General features: G+C 36.6%; 1 protein-coding gene across 1 annotated transcript in view; it reads left to right on the plus strand.

The window, feature by feature from the left end:
- Positions 1–20,451, plus strand: part of LOC127966854 (neuroligin-2-like) — an 81,312-nt gene that overhangs the window by 17,627 nt on the left and 43,234 nt on the right. Inside the window, exon 2 of the mRNA XM_052568171.1 lies at positions 13,557–14,269. Coding sequence (XP_052424131.1) covers positions 13,783–14,269 — 487 coding nt within the window. The 5' untranslated portion in view covers positions 13,557–13,782. The remainder of the gene's footprint in view (positions 1–13,556; positions 14,270–20,451) is intronic.

Consider the following 20,451-nt stretch of genomic DNA (forward strand, 5'->3'; position numbering starts at 1 on the left):
GGCACACACAATGTGAGGGGTTTTGAAAATAAATAAAAATTATAATTAAGTTGAAAGCATGATGAACTGCAACATTTAGCTAAGTATTCTGCTATAATCAATTGACTCAAATCAATTATTTTTAATCAATCTGTTTTAGGGTGCTTTTTCATCTTTCTGTGTATTGTCCAATATGGGAGAGGACATTTATGAGGGCATGTTTGTTTATTGCTTCAGCTCACTTGGCATTAAAGCAGCATGTGCAACACAATTTGAAGTTAAAAATAGGAGGCATTAAAAAGGTAGCACATACGCTATCGGTCAAAAATGTGGAATTATTCAGATTTTAACATCATGGGATTCATTTAAATTTTGAAATAGACTACAATATGAATGATTTCATTTCAGAAACATTTAAAACTGAATTATTCCAAACTTTTGACTGGAAGTGTTTTGTGCTGCTCAGCAAAATCTCTAGTGTTGAACTCTTAGTTTTACAGACTTTTAGAGTGAAGTGTTAAAGTTGTGATGTTAAATTTGAGGGGATTAACAGAAGCTAGTGTAAACAGCAACTTTTGGCCAATGTAACACTGCTGAGTGTTATTACTCACATTGGGGACATTTGCATATATATGACAACACAACAGAAATAGAAATGAGCTGCAACACAAAACATTGCTGTTGTCAGTTAGTGCCAACAACATCTAAAATACAACTAACATTCAAGATGATTCCATGTTTTTATAGTTTTTACTTTTATTTCGTTTAGAATTTTTGTTTTCAAATTCAGTTTAGTTTTTAAAGTGGGTTTGCTTGTTTAGTTTTTTTTTTTTTTTTTTTTTTTAATGCTTAGTTCTAGTTTAGTTTTTATTAGTTTTAGTCTTTTTTTTTGGAGGGGGGGGGGGGTATTTGTCAGGCACAAGATTCAAAAAGGTCATTATAGTAATAACAAAAACATCATACAATGTACACATGGGCACAAATATGTAAACAGTCTCAACACTCAGCAGTAAGTGCAAAATGTGTAAATAAAAAACCTAAAGAGCCAACAGACTAAACAAGACATACATGAACCACATGTATTCAACCCATTTTTGAGCCACAACAAGACTTTTCTGTCAGATTGTAAGGGAGTTCAGTCTGAAAAAAGAACATGACAAATATCAGAAAAAAAAGTTAAATAAAGTTTTTTTCTTTTTCTTTTTTTCATGGGTGTGTGCATGAGTGTGTGTGCATGGGTGAGAAAGAGAGAGATGGCTTTACTTCAGTCAAACAATAATTTTCTATACATAATTCCCACCCTATACAAATATCACAGCTGTACATTTTTCACACCATATACTACATTTACCCTATGTAATAGCCTACTCATCTGGAATGAAGCAGCAAACAGTGTAAGAGTAAACAAATTACATAACATTATTTAATATTTGAATCACAGCTTATATAAGTTAGTGTTTTGACATCGACAACCCAAGTGCATTATACCTCAAACTTTCTGACCAGTTAACTTTCTAAAGTAGCAATCGCTTCTCGGGTCGACATTAACTCACTGAAAAATTATATTCAGAATTAAAAATATTTTTATACCACTTTTTTATGAGTGATTGTGTAAAGGTCTTCACAAGAGACCAAACTTTCGTGAACTTGCTTTAAATGTCGAACATGCGTTCTCATGGAGATGTGGCGTGCACGGAGGGGAGGGGCTGTGTGTGTGTGTGTGTGTGTGTGAGAGAGAGATGCAGGGAAAGGAAATGCAGCTGAACGTTATTTTCTCTATGAAAGACCTTGACAAAGATGAAAACTAAGGAAATTTAATCTATAATTTTATTTTAGTTAGTTTTGCCAAACACACATTACAGTTTTGGTTAGTTATAATTTTTTTATTAATGCTTCGTTTTTATTTTTATTTCAGTTAATAACAATGTTTTTTTCCCTCCTAGTTTTAGTTTTTTCATTCGTTTTCGTTAATGCTTATAACCTAGCTGTTCACACTGAGTCTGTCATTTTTGTATGCGTTTTTTCATTTTTGTCATCCTAAAAATGTATCACACACAGAAACCATACACACTAAGTCCGGTGTGTTTTAATTAATTAATTAATGATTCTGTTGTCCTCTCACTTCTTAAAAAGAGAAAAAGTAAGGAAATATTTAGTCCATCCAATCCTGAGATATAGAGAGGAATGAGATTCCCCCTCCTTATTAAGGAGCAGCGGGATTACCACCGCTGATTCAAAGTTTAAGGATGTCAGAAGCTAGGTTTGATGCATTGCTAGTGATACTAAAGTGATGCTTTGCTAGTGATACTAAAGCCTCATATTAAAAAGAATTTCTGTGAACTCAGTGTGTAAGAATCTTAATGGTGCTTTGTACTGAGAGATAAAATTTATGAACTTGACGATGAATTTGGCATTCTGGATTTTGGTGTCCGCTTGTCTGGATTTTGGTGTCCGCTTGTACGGTGGCTCTAAAATGTAAAAAAAACCCTCTCAAAATACTTGCTACGTATGCAAAATTTTCAGAAAATCAAACCCGATCTGATTTTTTTTAATAATGGACAAAAGTTTCAGATCGTATTTAATTTCAGCTGAAAATTGTGTGCAAGTATTGCATTGGTGGTAATGGACTAACAAAATGTTGATTTGAACAATGTGTTGTACCATACCATACCAATTTCTTTATTTTTATTTTATTTATTTTTTGGATGGTCTCTTGAACTTCAAACTTATTATTACTGTTGAATTAATTTCACAACACTGTTTCTCCTGGCCACATAATCGATGCTTTAAAGCTAAAATTTGGTCTAACAATTAATGGTCGAATACAGTGGTTCCCAAACCAGGTCCCCCTGCCCTAAATTTTTTGTATGTCTCGCTAATCAGACACAACCAATTTAGTTCTTGCATTCTCTATAACGAGCTGATGAGTGGAATCAGGTGTGTTAGATATGGGGGAGACATACAAAAGGTGCAGGCCTTTTTAAATGACGCTTGAAATTTGTATTGCCGTACAAATGACTTGGCTGATGTTAAAAGTAAATAAATTAATAATTGGTACTATAGTAAAACGTCCAAAATTTGGATTTCATTAAATCATTACCTCTGGTATAAAGTGTTTAGCTTTAACACATCCCTTACCAAAAGGAAGTATACTTCAAGTTTATTTTATTTCGTATAAGTAAAGTTCAAGTTTATTTTTATATAATTTATGTAGTACGTATACAAATATCATTGTAATAGTAGTATACTTGTAAGTGTAATATTTCAATTCTCATGTGGACCAAATTGGCCCTCTTTCTGGTGTATAAAAGTATACTTTAAGTATAACAAGTAAACTTTGAGTACAGAACTATGAATATATGAACATACAAAAAAATATATATCTGCTTGTAAACAAAAACATTTTATTCAAGCTTCGTGCATTCTTTTTAAATAAACACTTAAATGTCAGTTTTATAAAAATAAATAAATAAATAGCATTTTGAAAAAAAAAAACTACAAAAATACTGAAATTAATTCAGTATGATAATCAAAACGTAGATAGAGTCGATCAACAATCCAAAGCTTAACAATTATTATTCCCTCTTCATTGATCGACATTTTATTCCAAAACATTATACAGTTTTGATGATTTGTTTTTTATGTCTGATGATCGTGTTGGATTACATCTTTTCGGTTTCTTCTTTGCTTGTGTTTTGGAAATTCTGTACAGACGATGTTCAATATTGCCCCCTAATGTATAACAATAAAACATGCATTCTAGGGAGCAGAAGTATAGCTTAAATATATTTACTCTTTTTCTAATTATAAGTCAAGTATACTTTAATGTAATTTTAAGTATATTTCTGAGAAGTACATAAAAAGTAGACTGAAAGTATACTTGCCTATTTTTAGTTTAAAAGAAGTATACTAATATAATATCACACTTGAATAAACTTCTTTTTCATGAGGGATCCTCTATATTGGCCAAAAAGGGAGTGAGAGATTGTGTTTTGTTGTTTCTTTTCAGTCATGTTGTGTTAATTTTGTTGTGTTGTGGCTTGTTTCCATTGTGTTATATGAATTATATCAATCCCATTGACACATGAGAATTTATTATCATAGTAATGTTATACTGGGGTACCGTGGGAATTTTTACTGAGGCTCAGTGAAAAGGGTCTAGTGACACCCCTCAACAAAATCAACCTTTTTTAGTTTGTTAGCGCACATTATTTAGATGAACATCTTTAACCACTTACCAACTCCGTCACTCTGCTGTGAGATACAGATGGTGAGAAGGTGCTCTAAAATAATCTCCATTTTTTCTCATTCAATATTGAATTTCTCATAGAAATATGTCACAATGCTAGAATACAGTCAGTCGCAATGTCTCTTTCAAGCAATGTTTACGGTACGGCCACATTAGCAACATATTGTGGGCCACAGAAGTCATTTTCAAACCAAGAAGCTTTCTTTTTGGCCAGTCCAGAAATAATATTCAGACCTGCCAAACTAACACATTTTTTTGGGGATAATTTTGTCATTTTGTTGACAGCTGAGCTACTACTAAGTACTTTTAAGGCTAATTCAGACTGAACCAACATTGGATTGGTTTGTGATTATTTTTGCGATTAAACATGTTCAGTTGCAGTTTGTCTGGTCATAATTTGAAAATTTACGTACTGTCATTTGGTGACTTGTCGGCGTCTGTCGGTGCAATGTGAAGTAACCTTTAGTTAGCGACTCGCCAACATTTCTGTTAGCAGTGTCATTTGTATGTGCCCTCGGTTTACTTGAGAATTGTGCTGGATTATGTTTGGACATATGTTAGGATACATTTTCCGAACACTGACTTATTTTTCCCATGTTGACATGGCAGCTAACATTGCACAAATAATCCCATGTGTATTCTAGTGTGTCCTATGCTTAGTTAACCGCCGACATACCCTGGTGGACCGGCTGAGTCTGACAGCCTGGCCAGAAGTCATGTCTACAGCGCCAGTGGCGGGACATAAGGGTCTCATGGTGGCCCAATTGTTCAAATGCCACCGCTCCGATGTGCCTTTTCACACTTGGCCCTGACCATTCGTCCGGCTGAACGCACCCCCTCGTCTATCCAGAGGGCCGTTACTCCATCAAACAACCCTCCTCTCTGCTGTGACAGCAGGACAGAAGGTGCTGTGGGCACTCGTTGCTGACACAAAGTTAGACAAGGCTGTGGGCACCGTGTGCACAGATGGACCTGGCCCAGCTCAGTTCCGTTCACGCCGAGTTTCCCAGCACAGATGAATTAATGCCAGATATCACGTTCATGCGAGAGGAATGGCTCGTTATTAAAAAATGCTCCCGAACAATCCATATGTGTTTGAGATCGCATGTGTTGTCATTGCTGTGCTTAAGGGCTTTTAGACCCCTGCTCCGCCAGACAAGAGCCAGGCTGCGTTATTGGCTACTAATGTACAGGCCATGAGAGCTTCATGTCTTTATTAGGGACTTCATCTCAGTCCTTTAGTACTCTAGCTCAAGGCTTCTCATTATTCACTTTGAATGACTGTGATGTTTACCTCAGTGTCCGAGGTGGGTAATATATTAGGGGCACAAAATAGGCTCAAACGGAAGTGATGACCCTAGTAAAAAAGAAATATATATTTTTAAACAATTATTTCATACTAAAAGGAGTTAAAATCTATTAACGTATTTACTGACATATCACTTGAGACTAACTGATAGAAAATTTAGTATTAAACTTAGATTGTGCACAATGCACTTTTCTTAAAGGGATAGTTCACCAAGAAATTAAACCCTGTTCACTTTCATGTCATTCCAAACCAATAAGACCTTCATTCATCTTTGAAACACAAATGTCTTTGATGAAATCTGAGCGCTTTCTGATCCTGCATTGACAGCAATGCAACTGACACATTCAAGGTCCAGAAAGGTAGTAAGGACATTGTTAAAATAGTCCATGTGACATCAGTGGCTCAACCACTATATTATGAAGCTTTGAGAATACTTTTTGTGACAAGAATTTTTTTTTTTAATATTTTCTCTTCCGTCTCGGTCTTCAACATGCGTTCACGAGAGCAGTTCCACTTTAAATCAATCAAATATACTTCAGCATTTCTTAAGTTAGACTTCAGCACTACTTGTGCAATGAAGTACATTGGTAGTTCAATTTATTATAATTCAACACATTAAAATTACAATTGCACTGTATTTTTATGAAGTACTTAAGTATGTAACTGTATTTGTAGTATACTTAGAATGAAATAAATTGGTTTCAAATACATTTTAGTACATTTAGTACATTTATTTTCCACTAGGGGATAACTGTGTAATTAAGTGTTAGTCATATTAATACTACAGTACATAATATAATAAATAGCCCACCAATGGTTGACAATCCAACATAGTATGTCTTTTTGAAATAGAGATTTTTCTTAGAAGCCCCAGTCTGTGAAAAGTTCTGTTTGTGTGCTTTTTTACAGTCACACTCATTTTTAAAGTAATTTATTGGCCCAAAAAGAGAAAAACATAGAATTAACCAAGTTAAAAATGTATTTAACAGATAACATTTCTCATCTTCATTCCTGCAAATATCACAATAATATTGTTTTCATGAATTATTTTCTTTTTGTATTGAAATTCTATTATAATTACAGCACTTAAAAAACTGAAAATCTGTTGAGAATCAGAGTTGAAAGGAATATGAAGTTGACGTTTTAGTCATTTTGTTTTTCCTTTCTGTAATTGTTATGCATGCAGCTAGAATTCTGAGATTTATACTGAGTACGTTTATTTAGTTTGCAGTCACACGTTTCAGGCCCATTTAAGAAAATAATTGATATTGATGACACTTTATAAGTCAACTACACTATTTATTCAAAGAAATGGAGACAAACAGAACTATTACCTTTTTATTTCTATTTAGCTACATTTAAACTGCAACTTCACAACGATACCCTGCTTTCTGTTCTAATAAGCAACCCTAAACTGAACAATAGTTAGTAACTCCCAGTCACTTGTTTAGTTTATGATGAATGTGTTTGATGGGATGTGCTGCCTGATTGATTTGTGTCATAATCACTAATGGAGCTTTGCACTATTAAGGAATCATGTATCTAAAAGAGCACTTTCCATATTCACTCAGTGCCACTAATTGGCACTTGACTGTCCCCCTGCAGTTGTCAGAATCGTGCTGTTCCCTCCAGGGTATTGTTTGGTTTAGGCGGTGCCAGATCCTCGGCAGGAGATTGTAGATGATGTACAGCAGTGGCTGATGGCTCAGGGCAGGAGGTCACACCTGGAGGTGATAGTAACGACTTTAGACTGATGGAGAAGGTTGAAGCCGTTACAGGATCATATAGCGAAGCGGTGCTAAATTGTGAAGACTGAGACAGCGGTTGTTATCCAAGGTTGTTTGTGGATGACAGAGGTCGGACCTAGTTTGGATTTTACAGCTGGTAAATGGATAATGTTTAGATAAAGGATTGAAAAGATAAAAGGTTATTTAAATGGGATGGTTGATTATATTATAAAGGACACATCATATAAAAAGGTTTCCATATTTTATGAAGAAATCATAAGTGTTGCCTGGCCGAGGTAAAGTGATCAGATTCATTTGTTAATTTTTTTTATGTTGAATGCTGAAGTTATGTCTATTTTTTATAGATTATTACAGTAATTCATTTAGATTTGTAAATTAATTCATTTATGTATTATGTATTATTTACTTCATTAAAAGACAGGCCTTCAGAATTACATTAATTACTGTAAAAGCAGATTTCAAACATGTTTATTCATCATAAATTAAAGGCCATTTAAGTGCAACCTGATAGTAAATTTTCTAAAATAAGTAAATAAATAAACATGTATAATATATAGAATTATTTCACAACTCTCTCCTTCTATCTCCTTGACTCGGCACTATGCTATTAATAAACTAAATTGTAAAAAATGTAAAATTAAAAAGTATACATTTACATAAAATATTTGATCTTTTTTATAAATATAACTCATTACAAATTATTTAGATACTATTATAATTTTTATTAGTATTTTAAATCAATGTTTTTTTTTTCATTTAACATTTTTTGTGTGTCTGTAGTTTTCATTATTTCATTTATTTTATTTCATTACATCAAGTTAAACTAAATTAAAATGAGAAATGTTTATTTATTTTTTTGTTTTCATTTCAATTTTAGTCTTTTTGTTTCAGTTTCAGTTTTAGTTAACTATAATAACCCTGATATACAGCAGGTAAAATAAGTATTGAACACGTCACCATTTTTCTCAGTAAATGTAATTTCTAAAGGTGCTGTTGACTTGAAATGTTCACCAGATGTCGGTTACAACCCAACTAATCCATATACACAAAGAAAACAAAGCAAATAAGTTCAGAAATTAAGTGATGTGTTATAAAATGGTATGAGTTTTGGGAAACAGGGAAATAGTTTTGAACACATGAAGTAAAGAAGGTACAAGAATGCATGGAAAGCCAAGACACCAGCTGAAATCTATCTGTAATTAGAAAGCAATCCTGCCCCTTGTCAGTGGAAATTAATATTACTTAATATTCAGTCCCAATACTACAGTACCAGAATGATGAAGATGAAATGAGGGTGGACATTTCAGCATGACAATGATCCCAGACACAGACAAGGAAACTCTCAGTTGGTTTCAGAAAAGGAAAATAAAGCTGCTAGAATGGCTGATCCAATCACCTGACTTGAATCCAATAGAACATAAGAACTAAAGATCAGAATTCAGAGAAGAACACCACAGAACTTTCAAGACTCTGTGGAAGAATCGGCTGAAATCACACCTGAGCAATGCATGTGACTAGTTTCTCCAAAAAGGACGCGTCTTGAAGCTGTCATCACCAACAAAGGCTTTTGTATTAAAATCAATTTCGGTAGTCTAATACTTTTTCTCTGTGTCATTCCATTTATTATCCATCACTTCATTTCTGAACTTATTTGTTTTGTTTTATTTGTATGTATGGATTACTTTGATTGTTACCTTAGCAAGGAGTTTCATGCTGAAGTTTAATAAGCTGAAGTGAAAGTTTCATGCTGATACTTGGCAAACAGTACTAAAGAGAATTATGATGTCATTAGAGAAGAATTATTTTGGAGAGAGATGGATGAATCTCTAGATCTCATTGCCTTGAGTTAGTGACTTTGCCCTTTGAACCAGTTCGGGGTCACTTTCATATCGACTGAGCAAATGCTAAAATTCTGCTTGCAATTCAGATCATCTGTACACGTGCCCTTGCAGGTTTTTTTTTTTTTTTTTTTTTTTTTTTTTATCAAACTCACCTCAAGAGTTGCATTATCTCCTGAATCTGCTGAACTAAAATGGATCTGAGCCCAAACCTGCTGCCGAACGCATCAAGCATAAGGACCTGAGCCGAAAGGGAAGTGTGCGTCAGAGTCACTTACTCTAGCAGACGGAGAATGAGCGGGGTGTTATTTCAACACATAGTCCTCTTGATTAGGGTCCCTTTGCATGCCCTTTTAGCAGTGAGTGCTTTAGTGGCAGGTCCAGTAGGACTGCATTTCCTCCAAACTCACAGAAGAGGGGTGTATGTTGTTTTACTCGCAGATTTACTGCTGCCCCTGAGGGCCTAACCTAGCCCACACGCAGCTAATCAACAAGGGCTTTGCGTGGGCTTCTTACACACAGCTAAGCCATTTCACACACGCAAACATACATTCGCAAGAAATTGTCTGTGAGTGATTTATGAACTGACCAAATTCAGTTTTATCAATAAAGCTTTCCCTCAGAGAAACAGTGTTTGTGTAACTGTGTGTTCTGGATCACCGATCGCATGCGGCCCCCACAGCACTAGGAAGTTCCCTGGTGTCCCTACTGGAAATGAAATATGTGCGAGTCCTCACCAATTGATCAAGTATTTTAGTCTTTGGTGTTTTCCTAGGATAGACGCCAATCAATGAAACATCAGAACATTTAGATGCTACTGTAAAAACGGCTCAATTGCAGGCTTCTCGTTTGCAGACTTTGCCTCTGAATATAATTTAAAGTAAACAAAAAAATCTTTAGCATCACTCTTTGGCAGGATCTCTCTCTCTCTTTTTTTTTTTTTTACTTCCATTAAAACTGTGTGCAAGAGTCCACATATCTCAATCTATAGATGATTGATTTAATAAAAGCAGTTAAAGTAATATTAACCGTAATAATAAAATAAGTTAATCAAAATTGTAACTTAATGTTCAAAAAACATAGGCCTAAATCATCAAATATTGTATGTTTGTATATATATATATATATATATATATATATATATATATATATATATATATATATATATATATATACAGTTTAAACATACAGTATGTAAAGCATCACGTAGTGTCTTGATTAATATGAGACTGATATAATAAAACGATAAACCTAATAAGAACTGTGTGATAATAATAACAGTAATAATTAAATAATTGTATTTTTATTTTTATTTTTTATTTTCATTGTTTAAGTATATCAAAATGTCACGCTGCTGTCACTTTCTGACATATCTTGTCAGTTGGCCATTAGCACAATTTGACATACCATTTCATATCTGAAGGGCGCATTTTGTCCTGTCAGAGATCTGGATCACATGACTGGGAGACATTTTCACTAGCTTACTGAGCGTATATCATAACAAGGGCCTGATCTTGATGAGCTCGGAAACCTTTTACCTGGGGAGCTGAGAGAGCATGCTGTCTTTTTCTTGCTGTCTTCATACGCTCTTGATTTATTACCACACGCTGGCAGTGATGTAACGGCACCTCAGCAGGTTATACGCGCGTTTGTGTGGCTGTGTATTTGAAGGTGGGGGGTCAGCTAAAAACTGCATATTTATGAAGTTCAATTGCTGCCCCACCAGGTGAGGGTGAATCTTTGGCCTTAATTGTGTTTCATAAATATTGATAGGTTAGGATATTTTGGTATTCCAACACACCCATCTACGCACAAGCAGAAACAGGATCTTCTTAATACTGCAAGGTTTTTGTTTTTTGCTGCAGTGAAATTTAAAAATATCATTTTTTTTCTGTGTTTCACAGAAGAAACACAGGTTGTATAGGTTTGGATTGACATTTGGGTGCGTAAATGATGACAGAAACTTGTTAACCCAAGTTTGCTCAAAGGGAATTGGATTGGAAGTCTCTCATTTTCAGAAAGTTTTGAATTGATATTAGGGACAGCAGATCTTTATGTTGCAACAAAGAGTGATAACTACCAATAGGAGTGAATCCCCTTATGAAACAGTTGGATGCTACACTCAGATGCAACTTGTACAGCAACTTGGTGCCATCTTAATAATTGTCGATTTCTTGGAGCCTGCTAAATGACTACTAACAGTACATAATGCTGACATAAATGCATTTGCTTCTTGTTGAAGTGTTATTCAGTGACGTTGGGGTTGTTGATGTCATATATCTGCATTTATCATACAACTGTCTTGAAGTAGAGCTGATCTCAGCATGTCTCAAGTGTCTCTGATCCTAAATCTGATGGTATTAGATGCTGTTATTCTATTTCATTGAAATCGTTTCGTCTTTAGTGCAGGAACATTTGTTTTTGAGATCTGGATTTGGACACATGAGGTCATGAGAAGGTCTGGCGTTTTGTCAAATCCAGTGTTTCACTCGTGTCCCTCTTTCTTCACCCTTTTTCTTAGTCAGGTTCTCCTGCAGTTGGTGATTTTCCACTCCAGGTGTTTTGTGTCCAGGTTTGGTGCTTTTTGGATGATTAGCTGTGTTTGGTTGCCATGGAGATGCCGAGTGCTTGAAGAAAAGCATACGCTAGATGGTTCTGTGTCCGCTCTTGACTCTTGATTTCTTTGTAGAATCTTCCAGCTCCTGCGAGGATGCCACCCAGATGTTTCTGTAAGATGGTTTCTGTTTTGCCTGTGCAAACATGCATGTTTTTCTTCAGCTGTTCAGATTGGCTGTGTGTTCTTTGCGGCTGTGCACACATTTACTTTCGCATACATTTAGTTCTCTATAAAGTCTCCAGGCTTTGATTAGCAGGACGTAACAGTTTGCTCAGGGCCCGTGAGGAGACGTTTACTTCGTTCTCCATTTTGTCGATGTAGATCCCGGGACCGACGGTTGTCACTTTAAAGCAGTTCTACAGCCCTCACGGTGTCCAAACTACACTCACAACTCCCACACACATTGGCATTCTGCTGTTGAGAAGTCAGAATACATATTTTCAAAGTTTTTTTTTTTGACTTGTGTCTGTTGGCAGTCAAACTTTTTTTCTTTCTGGTCCTTAAACCCCATCTGACATTCTCTTTGAAAAACTCACAACTATCTTGTTTTTATTTCACAGATTTGTGCATTTTCTTGTGATTTTCATGTTAAAATGAAAACAGGCATTTAATAAGCCGGTAAGGGAGTCTGCAGTCCTGAGCAACATTTGCTATTGTGCCAGTTGGGTTGTGCTTAAACCTTTTATGATCTTTACCAGACAAATGTTGCATGTAGTTTGTATCAGATTTTAGTTTTAGATACCCTCTGTGTAACAGCTTTGTTATTGTTAATTGAATATTACTTGCTTAATATCATATTTTTTTAATTGTTAATATAAATTTTAGATGAATCAATATTTTAATCAATACTAGTGTATACAGTAAATAATACAAAACTAGCACTCTTGGTACTGGATGCCTCTAGTGTCCATATATCTTGAAGCATAGATACATGCTGTCCACTGTAGATTAGTCATTCTGGAAGCAGTTTCCAGGACCAATTGCGTATGACATCATCTTTCTTAAATCACTGATTCCTGTTACCCTGTATGACTCCAGAATTGAGTGTCTCATTATAGGACGATTTTAAATTGGTCTATCTCTGTACACCCAGTCCCCGTTCATAACATCTTTTTGTGCCAAAATGGCTGTGAATGCTTCGCTCGCATATCTCGTAGATCATTATGTCATGTGGTTAATTCCCGCATGTAGAAGTATGTCTTTAGCTTAGTGGTGGTGGGGGGGGGGTGATTGTGTCATAGACTGTCAGGAGCAGACAGTTATTACGCCAAAATGCCCCCATCTACTCTAGCGAGATTGAAACTAGCAGAGCTAAGTCAAGTGGAACCGAGGGGAGGCAGGAACCAAAAATCTAGAGCAACGTCACGTCGGGGGGAACTTGAAATGAACACACTTGGTGCTGTCATCTCCTCCGAGGGAGTCAATTAAGCAGCGCACTCAGTATTTCACACCCCCAGTGCCCGAGCATGAATGTGTGTCATTGTGGCGCACCTCTTGACGATGTGACAACACGCTGGAGAGAACGGCCCATGGTCCAGATGCGCATCTGTAATTATGCGCCTTAGAGAATAGTCCAAAAAGAAAAGGGGATATTTCAACCAAGATAGTAAACAAACATTAAGAGAAAGAATATATACAGTGGGACAAATTCTATTTAATTAGATTCATATTTCACATGTTTATAGTTGATATGATTTTTAAACCTCAGGCAATACTGTAATTACCTTTTATTGTGTTCGATAGTGTTGGCATGCATGTTTTACAGTCAGCAGTTAATGATATCTGTCTTTCTGCCTCTGTTTCTCTCTCCCTGTAGGAAACTAATGAGCAAATCGCAATAGCGAATGTTGCATTAACATCAGGATGAAGTTCTTCGCCGCTCAGTGTCAGCAGGCCTCTTTTGTGCTCCTCTGAGGATACACACACCCTCGCTTCCACAGAGCCCACAGAGCCGGCGTCACTGGGACGGCTTGAAACTCTTCGCCCTTCTCTGTTTCATATACATCCCCCATCGTTAGGGCGCTGCTCACCCCAGCCGAAGCATGTCATCGGTGGGTGTGGCACGATCGCAGCGGGAGACGGCCCGCTCCTGCCCGCGCCGTATATCTGAAACTTGCCTTGTGTGGCTACTGGGCTTGGCACTTCGCCTGGCGCTATCCTCCTGCCAGCGGGCAGACCTCACTGCAGCCAAGCACCCTATGGTCACCACTGGCTATGGGAAGCTTCGGGGCGTACGCAAGGAGCTGAACAATGAGATTCTGGGTCCGGTCGAGCAGTACTTGGGCGTCCCCTACGCCACCCCGCCAGTAGGCGAGAGACGCTTCCAGCCCCCGGAGGCACCAGGCTCCTGGCAGGAGATCCGTAATGCTACCCAGTTTGCACCAGTGTGCCCACAGAACATTCACGGTGTGCTGCCAGAGATCATGCTTCCCGTATGGTTCACCGACAACTTGGATGCTGCCGCGGCTTATGTACAGAACCAGAGTGAGGACTGCCTTTATCTCAATGTCTATGTTCCCACAGAGGACGGTAAGTTTTAGAAGCCCACATAGGTTCATTTGTGGTACATTTATGTTCCATCTATGTTCATTCTTACTCACTTTAAACATATTTTCACCCGCACTAGAAAACATAACATGTTCATCCTCTCCAGCTCTGGTGATTGGGAGACTAATCACCTGCATACTTCCCAAGTGATTCTATCCTTTTCCAGAGCTTACTGTAGTGGTGAAGGGTACAGAGAGATTACGGGATGTAAAAAAGAGGATTTAAACTCATTTACAACCATTAAACCTCCAAATAAAACAATTTCTTCATTGCCCATTCTCTGGATAACCTTTGGATCCTTCTCTTTTTGTCCTCCTATAAAAAAAGCTACAATAATCTGTTGCTTGTAATCGCATATAATGTTTAAGTTAGATTACTTGCATTAAGTGCATACAAAACGGTAGTTGTCAGAGATAAAGAGAGCAAAGAACTCCTTTGAGCGCAAGAGATATTTAACATGCTCCAGTCAGTGATTGTTACTGAAACTGCATGGGCAACAATCTGAGCATGTGCTAAAGTCTCTGATAAATGGGCTTCGCTGCAGTTTGTAAATGGGTTGTGCAGAGACTGCTGGGTAATGTCTCACTGTGCCAGCTCTCAAAATGGGTTGTCATAGTCATGGGAGTATGGCAGGCAATGCGTGTTTTTTTGGAGAGATGAAAGCTCTTCAATGATGAAACCATATACACAGGAGGTCTTCTAATGCTAATAGCACTCTTGCATTTTAGCAACTCGGTGTACTCTTTGAGTGTGTTAATGTGCCTGTCCATTACAGTGAGTCAGTAAATCAGTCTTCCTTAATTTGTAGATATACATTCACTAAGTGCTGTAGATTGCAGTCGGATGATTCATCCATTGCAGGAGTGATTCTAGAATTTCAGTCTTCGAGCAGCTCAAATTATATAGCTTAGAGAAATACTTTTTGCAAGTGATCACAGGTTTGAATCTTGCTCTAGCTTTGAAAATAAAATAGGTTGTCAGGTTACACTTCATTTCGATAGCCAACTTTAGACATCCAACTAACTCTCATTGGAGTATTATTAAACTGTTAGATTAGGATTAGTGTTAGATTTAGTAGAATAAGTTGGTAAGTAATTGCACATTTTATTAAAACCAGTAGACTGTGTATTAAGAGACCATCAAAATAAAGTGTTAGCAGATATTAAACAGTCAGTCTGCTCTAATGACTAATAGTTGATATATAGTTGCAAAGTTACTTAGAGTACTGTCATGACAACTCTGGGAGAGTTTTATCAATGTAATATACATGACAGTGTTAATGTGTTTGGTCTTGGCAGAAAAGATCTGATAACTGCTGCAGCATAGTTCCTACTAGTACCGAGACTAGCTATCATCAATACATCCACAGACATGCTGCTGTGAGCATGTAGGAAATACTGCTGCTGCACAGTTCAAATGTATGAAATAACCCCCATAGCAGATCTATACAGGTGGAGCTGGGGAAGGTTAAGGTCTACTGTTAATGAGACAACATAATTTTTGAAGTTTCAGTATAATCTTATTGCCGTCTAGGAGAAGAAATTGCAACATTTAATATATCATTTGTGCCTTTTCTTTCTTATAAGTTTCTTAGCAGTTTTTAGCTGTAGATCCACACGTAAAAATTATAAATAAAAATAAATGAGATAAATAATTAGTGATTAATCTTAATCTGAGAGAATTTTCACACAGTACACTTGGAAACATCAAAAAGTCCATGTGATATTTACACTAGTTCAAAGAATCAGCTTCTGCAAGCAGAAATAGATTTTTCCCTAATAAGAAATAATAATCAAATCTGGGCCACAGAACAAGAGAAGATATTTTTTTCATAATTATGAAGATGAATTGCATGTACACACAAGGGAATCTACGAGTATGTGTTTTCTGTGTATACATGGCTCAACAGCATTTCACTCGCATTTGCGACTAAAAATAGATATGTGCGCACTGGAAAATGTATTTAGGAGCATGAGTGCGAACAAAATGTAACATCCTAACTTATACGGTAACCTGTAACAAATGTATGAATTTCTAGAATTGTTTCATGGAAAAACAGCGATACGGCCTCATATGATTATTGAACTTTAAAAAGGAGATGATTTAAATTAAAAAGCACAGATGAGAAGGCGGAATGAGTGAAGGAGACATGGCGAATGAAAGCATACATTCAGCACTAGACAGTGTTGCCAGATTGGAAGTGTCCAAGTATCGTACCAGAACGATCGTATTTGGAAGAAAATTATCGTACACGAGTCAAAAGAGCTATTTATCTATTCTAATCCAACAACATTTTGACACGACCTGCAAATTACCACAATAGATGAGGTGTATTGTTGGATGGAAGCAGTGAGACAAAATACTATCCCATTATTTTCAGTGATATTAAATCATATTAAAATGATTTTTAACACTTGCTTTGTCGCGTCCAGTGGAGAAGGAAAAGCTGCCATAGAATGCAAAAATCACTTTTATAAGGTGTTTGAACACAGTTGTGTGGCCACAGTGTGTGAAAACAACCAGCCTATAATGGTAAAATCCACACAGTCATTATTTTATAATCCCATATATCATAAACAGTCTCTCCACATGAGCAGTTCTTTCTCACTGCTATGACGTCATACTCTGGGAGAGTCCTGTCCATTAGTGACACTGCCCTATCTGCCCTGTCAGCATATACACAGCCCTGAGTGAGAAGCAGCGGTCCGCCATTACTGTTTTGTTGCTGTAGTTGTTGGAGGTACAATGTCAGCACCAAAGAACCATTAAAAGTGGCATGTGTTGGGATGCACAAATGAACATAGGAGTCTCCATAGACTGCTGAGGACATGGTGGTTAAATACAATTTTCCAAGAAAATGTCCTATACTTTGCGCTAATATTTTACTGCCTCACAAACTAGGGTCAGTTCAGAGCTGGAGTTGTGCAAATATTGCTTTTGAAAGTGCGATCGATACCAACGCTTTGTGCGCAAATGTCCAGAATCCAGACAAAGTAAGCATCACACATCATATTTTGCTTTCCAAAAGAGCTTCTTGGCTCTCTGTAAGTCTAATGTTGGTAAAGCTACCATTGTCGCTGTCTGTTTTCAGTAATGCTGCCTTCACGTGCTGCCAGTAAATAGGAATGTGGTAGTTAAAAATTGCATTTGGAAGCAATGTGAGGTCGGTCAGTAACATGGTCACCACCAGTTAAACTGTAACAATGGGGGTATGTCCGCCAGCATGAGCTCTTGAAGCTCCACATTGTTGTGAAAAGGGAGGAGGGAGCACCAGCTCATTTTCATTTAAAGAGGACACACACAAAAACGGGATTTTGGCACATATCCTGAAAGTAGCAATTTCAACAAGCTATAAAAAGTTATCTGTGGGGTATTTTGAGATAAAACTTCACCTACACACTCTGGAGACAATAGAAAACATATTATCAATGCATTATATGCACCTTTAAATTAATTTAACTAGGGGACCATATTGTAAAGTGTTACCTATTGCTCTTTCATTCATTTGAACTTAAATTGTTTGCATTCTAATCTTAAAACACTTGTTTACTTTATATATATATATATATATATATATATATATATATTTTTTTTTTTTTTTTTTTTTTTACGAAGACTTTAGTAAAATATCTTTAATAAAGTTATTCAACCTGTTAGGAGGACAACACTTTTTCTTTTTTCTTTTTTACTTACTAACTTCTATATTGTAATAAAACCATGTAAATGCTTCAACGTCACATACCTAATGTACATACAATTTCATAGGACTATAAATACATAATTACGTAATTATCCTATTAAACAGTATGAAGCAAAATAATTTATAAACCTTGTGTGCTTTCTGAATATAAAGCTAAAACACAAAATGTAAAAAAATTTGCACTGCACCCCTAAATGTTTTTAATGTGCTCCTAAATGTTTTCCTTAAGCGTCAAGCCCTGGTATAAGTTTGCAGTATTTTTACAGACAGCAATGCAGTGGATCTGCAGTATGCATTCAAACGTATGACTGCACTGAAAGTGTGTGAATTCTTTAGACAGGACTTTGATGCTGCCTTTGCAGTGTTAATATGGGTCTACAACACACAAAAACCCTCTTGTTCACAGCAACCCAGAAAAAAACAGTTCCTCCACAGTAAGTGATTAATGCATCTGACAGTGTTGTGGAGGTGTACACACTCTCCACACTCATCGCTTCCCATGTTTATGTGTGCCAAGCGTCGCTGCGCTGCTAGTGAGTCTTATCAAAAAATCGTCCAGCACACACTCACTGACGGGGATTCCTACACAGTCACTGCGCTGAGAATCATTCACAGGTTTGGGAGGGATTTAAAGGATCTGGACTTGGCACTTTCACTCCATTTCAGTTGAACATTTGGTGGGTATTTAGTGTGGGACTTTTGGACATGTTGGTGGGGATGTGAGTGTAGTTTACAGCCAGAGGATTAGAACTGTAATTATCTCATCTATATCTCCTTCTTGCTTGTTCACTCTGTCTTTCTCGGGCATTTTCAGACTTTTAGAAAAAGCCACAAATATGATGATCCTCTTGCAAAGGACCTCCTTCATAAAGCCCATTTATGTAAAAAATAAAATAAAATACTGAGCTGACAAATATACATTGCATAGACAGATAAAATATAAATGAAAAGCATCTTCTCACCTCTATTCTTCTCTTGTATTAGAACATAAAAGTGATCACTCTGTCTGTGAATTTGAAATTGAACAAATTAAACAAATCAGCCACAATTAGTTTAGTCAGTTTATGTGATTAATGCTTAATTGGAAATGCTAATTCTATGCTGCGTCTAGTTTAATAGGCAATATTATTTAATTTTTATAGCGATGCTTGCAATGCCGCCTTATATTGATATTTCTAAGTATTTCAGGACGTATTCTCACACAGTTAATTGCGTCTGCTGATAGAGCTGTTTATTTGCTCATTCTGCTTACTTTGTTTAGCACCAGATGAGGCAAATGTTTGGTTTGTCAGTCTATTTTTATCCACCTCTTCCCATTTCTGCTCAAATCACTTTATGTATAGACTTCATTCAAATATGTTGAATGAATTTAAATTAACTTTACATTATGAACTTTTTGGGGGTTTTTTACTGATCAATGTGCTTTGCATCATTTCTGCATATTGTTCATTAATTCCCATGACACCATAGCTTACTGGTTTCTTTCTAAACTCCAAAGACTACACAGAAGTCATATTATGTGTGTTGATTCTAATGCACAGCCGGCAGAAAACAAGACTGGGTGTCATGACAAAGCCAAAGTTTAAGGAGCTTGCAATGTGGCATTTCATTTACAGAGAAACAAAGCATAGACCTAAATTCACCTAAAAATTTAACACGATTCATTCTCTGCCGTACAAGCACTGGTATTTCCTTCAGGCATGTGGCATTTGACTCTGGAAAAAATGTGACGTGCGACTGTGCTTCAGATGCAGAGGTGGGGCCGCTTCTCGGTCACGTCAGTGGAAATTTGATTTCACCCAGACGTGTTTTGTCAAGCAGATTGAAGCGTAAAGCTCACTTCTCTTCATTCAAGGCTGTGGTCCAAATAAAAAATCCCTTTAATACAATCAATAAGGTGCGCAGCTAAACAAAAAGATGGTAACAGTTCAATAGTCAATTCAAGCTTGGAAGCATTATATAAATGTAGATTCGCTTAGTGCAACTGCAGGATGGGAGAATGTTGTATTTGGGGGCTAGTGATGTTGGAGAAAGTTAAATAAATATATAACTAGATGGTCTATGCTGCAGAAGAACTATGGTGTCAATAGCTTTTGATTGAAGAACAAACATCAAACTAATACTGCTATTTCTGCCATCCTAGCAGACCTTGATCGGGTGAAAATTGAAACAGGATTCTTCTGCAGGGGAACGAGAGATGGAAAAATAGAAACAGAGAGGCTGTGTATACATAGAGAGAAACAGAGAGTGTGTGTGTACATAAGAATGCATATGCTCCTATTGTCTTCTCATTCTCCTCTAATTGGCTCAAGTATATAAGATTTGCTCTATTGTTTGCTTGAAAGGAGAGGTTTCTGCCGCTCTGGGTCTGCTGGTAAGGCTGCGTGTGATAGAGATGCTGAATTATGGCCCACGCTGGTCAATATTCAATCAATGATGCTGGTGATTGATGACCCAGCCGTGA

This window comes from Carassius gibelio, chromosome B10 (genome assembly GCF_023724105.1).
Source record: "Carassius gibelio isolate Cgi1373 ecotype wild population from Czech Republic chromosome B10, carGib1.2-hapl.c, whole genome shotgun sequence".
Lineage (NCBI taxonomy): Eukaryota > Metazoa > Chordata > Actinopteri > Cypriniformes > Cyprinidae > Carassius > Carassius gibelio.